The 12,057-nt window shown below is 36.1% G+C and overlaps 1 protein-coding gene across 2 annotated transcripts; it reads left to right on the forward strand.

Annotated features, from left to right (window-relative positions):
- Positions 1 to 1,688: 1,688 nt before the first annotated feature.
- Positions 1,689 to 11,987, forward strand: tbxa2r (thromboxane A2 receptor). Of its 2 annotated transcripts, XM_037974327.1 has the most exons (4): positions 1,689 to 1,921; positions 5,711 to 6,560; positions 7,908 to 8,038; positions 9,703 to 9,891. In XM_037974327.1, the coding sequence occupies exons 2-4, from the start codon at positions 5,778 to 5,780 to the stop codon at positions 9,740 to 9,742; spliced, it is 954 nt and encodes a 317-aa protein (XP_037830255.1). In that variant the 5' UTR covers positions 1,689 to 1,921; positions 5,711 to 5,777; the 3' UTR covers positions 9,743 to 9,891. The 2 variants fall into 2 exon arrangements, with proteins under 2 accessions (XP_037830255.1, XP_017268834.1); XM_017413345.3 differs by lacking the exon at positions 7,908 to 8,038 and having other exon boundaries at positions 1,693 to 1,921; positions 9,703 to 11,987.
- Positions 11,988 to 12,057: the final 70 nt, after the last annotated feature.

Genomic DNA, 12,057 nt, shown 5'->3' on the forward strand with positions numbered 1-12,057 from the left:
CACTTTTACATTTTTAAAAATGGGTTTTCATTTCAAAGTTCCAAGACATTTGTGTACACAGTCCCGGATATCAGAGGTGTGATATTAGCCCTTTGTTTCATAAGAAAAGCATAAATGATGACTTTTGGTTGCAATTGCAATTATGTTTGCAGGTCATTGACTTAAATTTATGAATCCTAATATCCTTTACACTAAACGACTTTTAACGTGCCTTTTCTAACAGCAGATAACTTCCAGCATTGTAATTTTTTGTACAGAAATATCCCCATAATGCAATGAAATTATTTGGCATCTAATCGTGTTTATTTCTTTCTACCTAGCCTCTGCTGGTGACAACACTGCTTCTGTTCACTGATGTCACCGCTCTGATTTGAATGTTTTTGCCTTGTTTTTGGTGGTGCAAAAAAAAGTAGAATTTGGTAAACATGCAGTGCGGCTGTCAGAAGAGAGAGAGTACAAAGAGAGAAAGTGAAACTGCGAACTGCGAGGTAAAAACATTTCAAAACTAGAAGCACTCGGAGAGCACAAACCCACTATCACTGTGTTATAATGGGACTGATGACATCACCATCGTGTGATGTCATCACTGTATGTCGAGGCACTCTGAGAGCGCAAACCTCCGCCTTGGCCATAGAGTCAGTAAAGAACTGTAGAAGCCGGATCGTGATCCCAATCATCTCCTCAACATTTCCTGGAAATTTCATCAAAATTCGTTTACTGCTTTTTGAGTAATCTTGTGCACAAACAAACTCTACCAAAAACACATATCTCTCTTTGGCAGAGGTCAATAAAACACGTGTAAAGCTAATTTTGGCTAATCTATAGCAGTTTAAAATAAAAGAACTTGAAAAATGTTAGCAGGAATCCACAGAATATTTTGTTTGGATTTTACAAATTCTCACATTACCTCCACTGGTGGAGACCCAGGCTGTGCTATTTTAGGGTCAGTGCTGTCCCCCTGCCTGCTTATTCTCACGCTCTTATCAGGAGGAACTGCAGAGACATTCAGTAAAACTTTTTAAATAGCATAATCAATACATTACAGGCCAGTGAATGTGAGATTTCCAATATTATGTTTGCTCGTAATGATAGTTTTCAATCTTTCCTGTCAAGCTTTTGTCATATAATCTGGACTTAAACCAACATTTTTCTTATGTAGCTAACAGGTCCCACATCTACTCTGCATATGTGTCTGTTTATTGGTAACATAAACTGTTTATGAGGTTCTTTGTAAAACTGGAAATCAAAACTGTCAAACATCTGCTGATGCCAACCAGATACTTTTAGTGTTATTTTATCCAGTGCTGGTGACCTCACACACCATCTTCCAGTAACTTGAAAAGTAAGTTCTAAAAGATATATATTTGCCACGCAGCGTTTTGTTTTTTCCAGTGATTACAGTACTCCAGAGGAAAGCAGTGGCTTTTTAATAAGAGTTCAAACACTTCACTCATTTACATTCACATTGTGTTTAGTACAAGAGCTCAGTTAAACTTCCTCATCAGAAACACAGACACACATTTCGATGCACCCAGAATGTAAGACAAATGTTGTCCTCCTCCTCCTCTGTGCACTGCAACTTTTCACTGATGTTTATTCTCCTGCCTGAAGTGTAATGTGGTGTCTCCTTGGAGCCCTTCCCCTCTTGTCTTCCTGGGAGGAGTGAAGCGAGCAGAAGGAAGTGTGAGCAGAGGGTGAGATATGAGTATCTGAGCTGCTGTTCGAGAGAACACAGCTGAAGAGAGGGAGTGGGTTACTGCAGATAGCTGCTGCCACTTTTCTACTAAAGACTTACATATTTGACACCTTTTAGCACTCTTTTCAGTAATTCTTTCTTTGTCTTAAGATAACTTTTCACAGAAATGGTTTGGATGAAGTAGAAAGTTTCCAGTTGACTGTCAGCTTTGAGATCACTTCTGTGGTAAGGAAAATCCTAAATACTTGTACATATATGAGTTGTTCATGTAGTGTTTTTTCCTGCATAAACAGTAGGAGAGTCTGTGATTTTGACCTATAACTCCTTTGTGTATTAATGAGATAAGTCAGGTGAACTTTTTGCATTCTGATATTTTCTTTTTCTTGTTTGCATACCATCTAGACAGACAAATTTTCTCATATTCTTACAGTTTACTGTAAACACTTTGCAAGTGTAATTGAAACATGAAGAAAAAGATCCCACTTGTCATGCCAGAGCAGTAAATCTTCAAATGCTCAGCTTTCTCTTTTCATCGAACTGTTTTAACAAAGTCAAGGTTAAAATGCACAAAAGAGCACATTAAACCAAAACACCTCCTCTTCGCTTCACCAATTTTCTTTCCATTTATTTGTAATATAGGTCAACAGAACAACAAGTTTCAGGAGTTTGTTTAACTCGTTGGCTGTGAAAGGTGGACAATGTGATGCAATATTTGAACAAAATCATCATTTTCAAAAAGTCAAAACTTTAACACCAATTTGTTGTGCAACTACAAACAAAGTTGGAGATAAGAGTTCAGTCATGTCTGGTTTAATACATTGTCAATTATCTATATATTAATTTATCTATGATCAATGATAAATTAAAAAAAAGTTTAATTTATCAGTCTGAAAACAAATTTCAGAATAATTAGATGATAAAAACAGACTTGTGTTTTTATTTTAAAAGTAGTTGATGTGTCTATTTACAGTCTGTTTGGAATTTGATTGTGCTAACTTGCTCTGACTCCAGTTGTATAGATTTTACATTTCCTTGCTTAAATGACGCGTGACAAGAAAAAAACAAAACAAAACATCAGCCTGTGGTGAAAAATATTTGTGGTCTCCTTTTTTTTCTTTTCCCATATCTAACACAGAACTTGTTGTTGTGGTTTTTCCATAAGTTTTAATGGACCCACAAAACATTAGTTTGAAAAGGAAACCATTTCACCACATTAGGAATCCAAAATACAATTAGGCATATTGATTGTTGCTGCTAAAAGCCACTTTCAGCTAACAGCACAAAGTATCCTCTCTTATCCTATTCCTCTTTACTTTAAAAATGTTGTTAGTGAAACATAAAATAGGGGTTGCTCTAGTTGGTGAATCTTAAGTTGATTTTTATGTCATTTAGATTTAAAAGAAAAGGTTTAACAGTGCTGACAATAGTTCTGTAATGTTAGTTGTAATTTAGCTAAACGGTCAACTAATGAGTACACTGGAGAGAATTTCAGGACCCGAGGCATTCAGATCTCTAAACCTGTGAGACAGAAAAGTGCATACACATTTATTTCCCCAAGATTTATAAAATAATGCATATAAAACTTTGATTTCCCCGGCTAAAAAAGTAAAAATAAAAAGCAAAAATGACACAATTTTTATCCTATTATTTCCAAGAAGAGCTTAGCCCTTTAAAAGCAAAATATTAAGAAACTACGAGCGCCAGCTGAGACTTGCAGAGGTGGTGGGAGTTGTAAAACCGAAATAAAACCAAAAGAAACAAAAGATTCATACAGAGGTAACAAAGGCTATTGTTTCTTATAAAACCAACCAAGTGTCTAAAGCCTTAATTTAATCACTGTTTTTAATACAAAGTCAGCATTAAGAACTGACAACAAAACTACAGTCTGTGTAGAAAATACTTTACCTGATCAGAGAGAAGCTTGTTTTCTCCTTACAAACATGTGAGGCTTCAGCCTCTAAAATATAGATTTATTTGACTGTCAAAGCTGCCAATCACTGATTTGGTGGCAGTTCTAATTATGTCAAATATTGTGCAGCTAATAATGATGTCACAAGTTTCACAAATTATATGACTGTGATAAATTTACCTGCTCTTTGCTCATTTGACCAAAAATACATTTTAAAGGAGGTTTTCCCACAAATAAACCAGGAAAATATGAAGCAAAAGGAAAAGTAACACAGGTTGATCAAAGTGTTCCTGTATTTTAGATTAAGCAGCTGAACTTCCTAACCCTTATTGTTCAATTGTTTGTGTAATGCTGTAGTTTTCTTAGTTTTATTTTTATATATACAAGCTAAACAAAAGTGTAGAGGGAAAAAGAAACAGAAAATGAGGACAAGTGTTCCCGTAACATTTTTTACAAACAAGTTTGGGATTTGACACTGATGGTGTCTGAAAAAATAATCACTTAATGTCAACAACGTGCCTCATCGCGCAAAGCTTTCAGCTTTGCAGACTTTATTACTATTACCACAACTCATAAATAATTAAAGACCTTGTATTCCTGGAAGAGATGGTTTTCACCCATCAGCCTTTTTGTCAGACATCATCTTATCTTGTAAAAGTTTAGCCTTTTTGGTCGAATCTTAAAATATAACATTTCATGTACAATATTGCAAGATCTGACAAAACCTGTAAGAGCTAAGAATATGCTGCTAATAGACCAGATTTCAGTTCAATATCTGTAAAATTAACCGAGTTACAGCCATTTATTTGTTTTCTAAGCTTGATAAACTGACTTGAGTTGATTCCAACAGTTAATCAGCTGATTTCTGGAAGTTTCATCAAAATCCAGCCGCTGGTTCATGAGATATTTTGCTAACATGACAGACAAATGAGCACATACCTAAACAGGCAGTTACATTATCACCCTCCTTTTGTCTTTGAGTCATAAAATACATGCAGCATTTTTTTTTTTATTTTGTTACATGAACTGAATTCTTGTTTTTTCCTTTTATTTATTTACTACTTTTTTTTTTGATAGAAACTCAGGATGAACTCATGACCACAGCTGGATCTGATCACTGTTGCTGTGACCTCTGATGACCTTTCACATTGATTGTCTTTCATACTGTAACGCTTAAAAGTGCAGCTAAGAAAAAAGAAAAAATTGTGGGATTTTTTTTAAACTTCCTTTTTATATTTATTTTATGACAACATCCAAATAAGTTGGGGGAAAACAAATATTTTGCATGAAGCAAATGATCCTATTTCCTTTATTTGTTTTTCAGCATATTATGTTTGTATTACCTGGTAGCCGTTCTCGAACAGTTCAGCTATGGCAGACTGGGGACAGGCCACTAGAGACGACATTTTAGACTAACTGTGTGACTTAGGGTTTATTTCCTGTAAGTGATTCTCTTTCACTACCCTCGGAACTGCATTTCCTGCCAGGATATTCAAGCTCTCCCTCTTTCTATGTGTTCTTGATAAATACGGTCCTCTGTTTGTGGTCTGGTAAAAACACATTAGAACCAACAAATGACTCAAATGCTCACCTATTGTTTACCAGAATGAAAATAGTTTAATTAGCCCAACTTCTTTCATCTTGTGACTAGCTTCCTTTTTTTGTTTAAAGTGCAATGATAATTACCACTGGCAAAATGTAAAGAAAGAAGCTCATTTTAGTGACCAGAGGAATCAGTTTAATGAATGAACTGATGAACTACAACATAGACTTTTTTTCTTTTATTTTCTCAGTGCATGCCAACTTGGGCTTCATCCCTATGAAAATTCATATTTTAAAAAAAAGTCTATTTTCTAATTAATAAAAGGTAAGTTTTAGTAGCAGGGATGGGTGACCATTATTTAATCCTTTATGCGTGAACTATACACATAGGCATTATGAAGGGTTCAGAAGTTGTAGTGCAGTCCAACACGAAAATGTATTTTTCTCTTACTTATGTTACAATACGTGTAATGATTCATCCTGAACTTTACTGGTAAATGTTTTGTAGCTTAACTTAGTTTAGTATAAATGTTTTTAAAATGTGACTTCTTTTGTTTTTTTAGGTTAGATGGAGAACTGAGATTCATCTTCCTTGTACTGTAAGATCTGAAACTCCATCAGCTGAGCACCATGAATGGCTCAGACGACACTCCACTCTGCTACGCCAACACCAGTACTCCATACATTTATTATCCAGACATGGGCAAAATCTACTTCTCGGCCGTCTTCAGTGGTTTGGGTCTTACCTCTAATCTCATCGCATTTATTGTCCTCATCAAATCCTGCCAACGGACGAGAAGCCTCTCGCGCTCTTTCTTCCTGATCTTCCTGGCTGGTCTTGTGGTTACCGACTTCATGGGCCTTCTGGTCACAGGCTCATTTGTGGTCTCCTTCTACATTACACATGTGGATTGGCGCGTGTCCGACCCAACCTGCCACTTCTGCAACTTTATGGGAATGTCAATGGTCTTCTATGGATTATGCCCTCTGATGCTTGGTGCCACCATGGCAGTGGAGCGCTTCATTGGCATCAACTGCCCATTTGCACGTTCCACCAACATAACCAAGGGACGGACAGTCTCCATGGTGCTGATGGTATGGCTTTTTGCCGGCTGCATATCGCTGTTGCCTCTGACGGGCTTTGGTAGCTACCACATTCAGACGCCTGGCTCCTGGTGTTTTCTCAACATCAGCCCAGAGAGGCACGACTGGGCCTTCAGCTTGCTCTTCTCATTTGTTGGACTGATTTGCATCACTGTGTCAATTTTGCTCAACACAGTGAGTGTGGTGACTTTGATTAAAGTGTGCTGTGGACCAGACAGGAATCAGCGACGTAGGGACCATGAAGTGGAAATGATGGTTCAGCTTATCCTGATTATGACCATTGCTACAGTGTGCTGGTGCCCCTTGTTGGTAAGCTTTTCTTTTTTATTTTATGCACGATCCTAACTTCTTTATCACTAGCTGTTGTTTGTTAAAAATAATAAAGCAAGACAACGTCATTTCCGAGACTTTCTGACACGAGCAGAAAATTTCTGGAATTTTATTTCCAACACTGAACCGAGTTTTAGAACATATTTTCTAAAATAAAATGAAACTTTTTCTAGATAGCTGACTTTTACCTTTTTTTTGGAGGATTAACGCCAGTTTTACTGAAGATTTATGACTTTCTTATGATTGTCTAGTATTACCAACACACCTACATTTCTTGATGAGCCATGTAATGAATTTTGGAATGGCTCACAGCTGCCCTATAAATCTGGACTTAGCAGCTTTTTTGGATGATATATTGCTTCTTAAGATATAAGTTTATTGAACACATTTTATTGTTTCTAAATAGTTTTTTTTCAAAGCATCTGTATGACTGCTATTTTAAGACTTTTTTTTCAAATGTAATTGTTCTATGAGTAAAAATAACTTTTCTTAGAGAAGTAACTGAAAAAGCTGACATAGTTGTGCAAAATAAATGGAGCTTTGTTGACTTGTTCACCTGCCTCTGGCCTCCTGGCTTCAACCTGTGCAATTATGGCTGAATTATTGTAATTTTACACTTATCTGTGGACTGTAACTATGCGTTTTGAGGTAATAAGAAAGATTAATGAAAAAAAAAATCCTTTACATTTTTTTTAGAACCGTACAATATACCTGTTTAATTATCTTCTGACCAAATGGTGGCGTAAATGTCTTTTTGACATAAAGGAAATACTCTCACCCTTAACTTCCCAGCTCTTTTTGTAATCAACTCAGTTCTTCAAATAGTTTGGCCCTAATAAGGCACAAAGGACAGAGCTCCTTTTTTTTTTCCTTTCTCTGTGAATGCTTCATTTATTCCTAGGAATGCAGCTTCTTGACAAGCTGATATAAAAGTCTTCTGATCTTTTCTTACATTCCAGAAACTATTAATGCCCAATTTGAAATAGCATGTTTCAGCTTTTGAGAATGAATGGATCGTGACTTAAAAGGAAATGCAGCCAATTACAACTACGTCAAAAGTTATTGTCCGTGATACATATGAAACAAATCAACCAAACTTACACATAGGTGTATAGAAGCAAGATAACCTAAAGCAGTGTTAGCAGAACATTTTTAACTGATTTCACAATTATCCAGCCCTTTGACTCGAATTTTTAAATTAACACGTTAGATTTTACAGTGTACAGAATGAACACAAAAGCCAAAAACACACACAAAAAAAGGTAAATAGTTAGTTATAACTAATAAATAGTTATTCTATCATCATGTCTAACCTTCCCTGCACAGATATATATTCTGATGAGCACACTGACCTTCTCCACAAGCGAGGAAAAGCTTTTGTTCTACATACGAATGGCCACCTGGAATCAAATACTTGACCCCTGGATATACATCATGTTTAAAGTGTCCCGAATGAGGCGAGTAAAAAGTAATGCAATTGTTGAAATATAACAGCACACCTCACCCAGTCACTGCTCACTGCGTCTTAGTACTTGTAGTGGACCGGCTATATCAGCATGTCAGAACCATCTGCTAATAAAAGTCATGGGTAGACACGTTTGCACATCCCAGTTTGTTCAGTGCCAAACTGTTATCTATAAGAATGCCATAAAACTCAGAGCATGCTTCCTAGTCCATTCCATGCCCCATCTTGGTTTTACTGCAATGTCTACTTCATTCTGTTCCATTATACATAAACATTTCACTGAAATATTCCCAGCATTTGTCACTTTGCTTGTGCCTTTTTTCATTTCCCGAAACAAGCAGAGAGCTGAAGAAAACTCTTCCTAAATGGGTCAAATTCCACTTCTTTCCCAACACAAGGTAAATTAAAGCTGTAATATCCATACAAGTTTTCAACTAAAGCTTGTCTGATGCTCAAACATTAAAATGTTGTTAAGCAGACGACTCAGCGTTGCTTTTGTTACCTTTCCCCCTATTAAAAACACTTACTGAAATGATTAAAGGTCCAGCATTTGGGATATAGCGCCATCTACTGGCACAAATGGCAAATTTCTTTTTCTTCAACTCAACCCTCTGCTTCTAAGCAGGTAGGAAAAGCTGCTATTAATGTCTCAAATCTGGACTTTATGCAAAAGTAGCCAGAAAAAAAAAGCTCTTTCTTGATGGAATCGTAGTCCAGGAGTTAACATTTAAATCAAAAACACCACCACTATGAAGTATAATGGTGTTAGAGTCATCCTGTAGTCATTTTTCTACCACCAGAGCTTAGAAATTTGATTAGAATATTTACATATTTAAGTGTTTAAGAAAATTTAGAACTTTTCACCTAAAAATCAGTATTTACATGTAACAAAAAGCTCTGCATTGCTAAAACTATACTGAAATGATTCAAGAGGAGCCATTAAATGTTTTGCAATGACAGTATTTGAAAAAAAAAAATTGAATTGCACCTACTTGCTATTTTACAGTGCAGTGTTTTTGATATTTGAAAGTATTGGCCTTAAGCTAAATGGTAAAATACAAAACTATTATTAGTCATTTCAATCCATGTAGAATCTCTACAGATGAAAAAGAAAATCCCACAGACGTACACTGGCATCACAATTTGCATGCACACATTTTGACACAATGGTATGAATTTTGCTCTAGGTAGCAGATTTCTGTGCACTGCTTGGATGTAAACCACAGGAGAGCAGAATTTTAATGCCAGCTGAATGTTAAATAGAAAATATAAGCAGCACTTAGGCAATTTGTCATTCTGAATCGAGCTTGTTAGCATGTTTACTGCCACAAGAGATTCTTAAAGTAATGTTAATAAGGCTATGCCTCACATGAAATGCTGCAGCTTAAGTAAAGTGGGGGGGTTAATTGTTTCAAGGCTGCCCCTTTCTCAGGAGGACCGTGACAAAGTTACCCTGACACTGATTGGACTGAGCCAGCGTTCATGAGCATCCACATTAACCAGTTTCATCTTTTATTTCTCTCTTTCATTTCTTTCATAATTTTGCCTTTTTTTTACTCACTTTTTTCTAACTCATTTTTCACCTGTTTCTTAATTTCTTTCCTCTTTTTGCACTGTTTAAATTTGTTTTTTCTACACCACTCCCACTGTCACCAGGTCTTCATTGCCCAGACTGCTTTGTCTGGAAGCCCCATGAGCGTCAGATACCTGCTCCTATGGATACGCTTTGCCACTTGGAACCAGATCCTCGACCCGTGGGTCTACATCCTGTTCCGCAGGTCAGTTCTGAAGCGAGTGAACCCCCGCATTGACTGGTCTCGGAGGAGCTCCGTTATTTCTTTGTACGCATCATTCAGTGGGAACATCCGACGATTCACGCGGTCTTCGCTCGGAGGCAACCTGGGCTCAGATGGCACTGAAAATATGGAGAAATCAAATATGGCGCCGCCATCTACAGTAAAGCCATCTCACTCCTCTGCGTAATCAGTCATAAATAACATCAGACTGACATTTGGCTCAAAATATATACAACTGCTTTGTAATAACTTTTCATATCAGTTGCAATGAGGACGAGGGGCATTTGGTGCACCAGTAATGTGTAGGGACTCAAAAATGTAATAGCATTGTGTTTATTTATGACACATCTTTCTATGTGTCATAAATAAATATTACTTTAGGAAACAGCAAAATATTGACAATGAGGGTTTAGAATTGTAACAATGTCTCTTGTGTTTTCGTATGTGTGTGTTAGCCCACTGTAAAAACCACATTTCAACAAATATTTTAATATATTTGTCATAAAACTGAGTGTTTAACTTTGCAGTATATTGTTTTACTAGTTGTAAAACTAAAACTATGAAGAAGAAACAGATTGGCATATTTATGATTGGCTGTATATTTATGATATAATTTTTTTTTTGGTAATGCATTTTGGTTTTAAAGACTTTACTGCAGCTTTAAAAGCTACTCATTGCGTTACAGCTGTGGTTTGGGCCTCTTCGTTGACATACCGTCTTAAAAAAGGAGTTTTCCTTTCAACTTAATACTATGCCGTGAAGCTGCTGAGTCATAATGTATTTGTCACATTTGGAGTTTCTCATCTTCTGCATGTTTAAATGAGGCGTAAAGGACACATGTGCTGTTTAAATATATAAAAGTATTATTTTAAATGTTATACTGTTAAGAAATGTGTGAAGAGAAAGTGAATAATTGCAATGAAGTCTTTTGATAATTGGATGATTTGAACAAATTTTAGGAAGTGACATTTTTTGTGTCATATCTGCTGATGTCTTTTTCATTTTTATATAAAATTTCTCAGTTACGGTGCATTTTCTGCTGCATGTGCTGGAGACGACGCTGAAAGTAAATAACTTTGCAGAATAAATCTTCTGTTGGCACCAAACAGCACCTTTTTAATGTAAACTCTTTGGACTTTTTTTATGCCAGAAAACGTGACTGTTTTTTTCAACATGTCATTTAATGCTGTTTTTTCTGTAGCTTGACATCTGCAGTAAACTGTTTAAATGTATTTGTGCTTCTTTTTGTGGAAATTAAACATCTTTCTCAAAAACAACAACAAAACAACTAAGTTTAAGAAATGGGTAAGCTGTTTTATTAAAAGTAATTATACATTTTGTTTTCAATTTAGGCTATATCAATGCAAAACTCTTTACATGTCACAAGCTGAGGGGAATGCACAAAGGTCTTTTAATCTATTTATTTTTCACTGTGAGAAGCACAGGGCTGAGATCCTGTTTGACAATAATCATGAAGGATAATCTGTTCTGCAGAGCTGCATTGTTTAGCCAAGGAAAATGCCCTTTGGTATTAAATTTTCTCATAATAATCTGGATTACTTACTTTCTGCCAAGTTTTGATAACTGACACACTGCAGGGCTGATGAGCTTTAAACTAACAAAATATATCTAGCTAATATAGATAATTATAGTTCTAATACATTCAAATGATTTATCATTCATGTTGGGTTAAGGAAACGTGGAAAAATGTACTTAAAAGAGGCAGATATGAAAAAGTAAGTCCTTCTTCCTGCAGCTCTTTCGCCCCATGAATACATGTGCGTTTGTGCTGAAAACAGTTTGCCATCTACAAAACAAGAACTACTTCCTTAAATGCAAGACAGCTGCTTAAAGCATTCAATTCTCCCTCCTTGAGGGGATTAACTAATCTGGGCTGAAAAGACTCACAACTGGCCAAACTCCGTCTTTACCAGATTTGTAAAAACATGAAAGCACATCCAGGAAGATGAAAGGATATCTGTTTTCCTCTCTGAATGTTTGAAATGGTGTGCTAAAAGGCTCTCATGCCATTTTTATCTAATGACGTCAAACAAAGTACTGCTTACCTTTGAAGTGCACTAATTCATTTGGACTTTAAATATACCCCCCCACCACCACCACCACCCAAAAAAAAAAAAAAAAAAAGTCTGCCTTGTTTTTTCCCCAGCAGGTTTCGATTAGAGAAACTGTTTACTGGAGCTGATGTAAGTTTCTG

Source organism: Kryptolebias marmoratus, linkage group LG24 (genome assembly GCF_001649575.2).
Source record: "Kryptolebias marmoratus isolate JLee-2015 linkage group LG24, ASM164957v2, whole genome shotgun sequence".
NCBI classification, from domain to species: Eukaryota; Metazoa; Chordata; class Actinopteri; order Cyprinodontiformes; family Rivulidae; genus Kryptolebias; species Kryptolebias marmoratus.

Excerpts from the sequence above, each read along its gene's own strand:
- tbxa2r (XM_017413345.3), top strand. The coding sequence starts at position 5,778 with ATGAATGGCTCAGACGACACTCCACTCTGCTACGCCAACACCAGTACT. Across the intron at positions 6,561-9,702 it reads TGTGCTGGTGCCCCTTGTTG|GTCTTCATTGCCCAGACTGC; the intron begins GTAAGCTTTTCT and ends CACTGTCACCAG.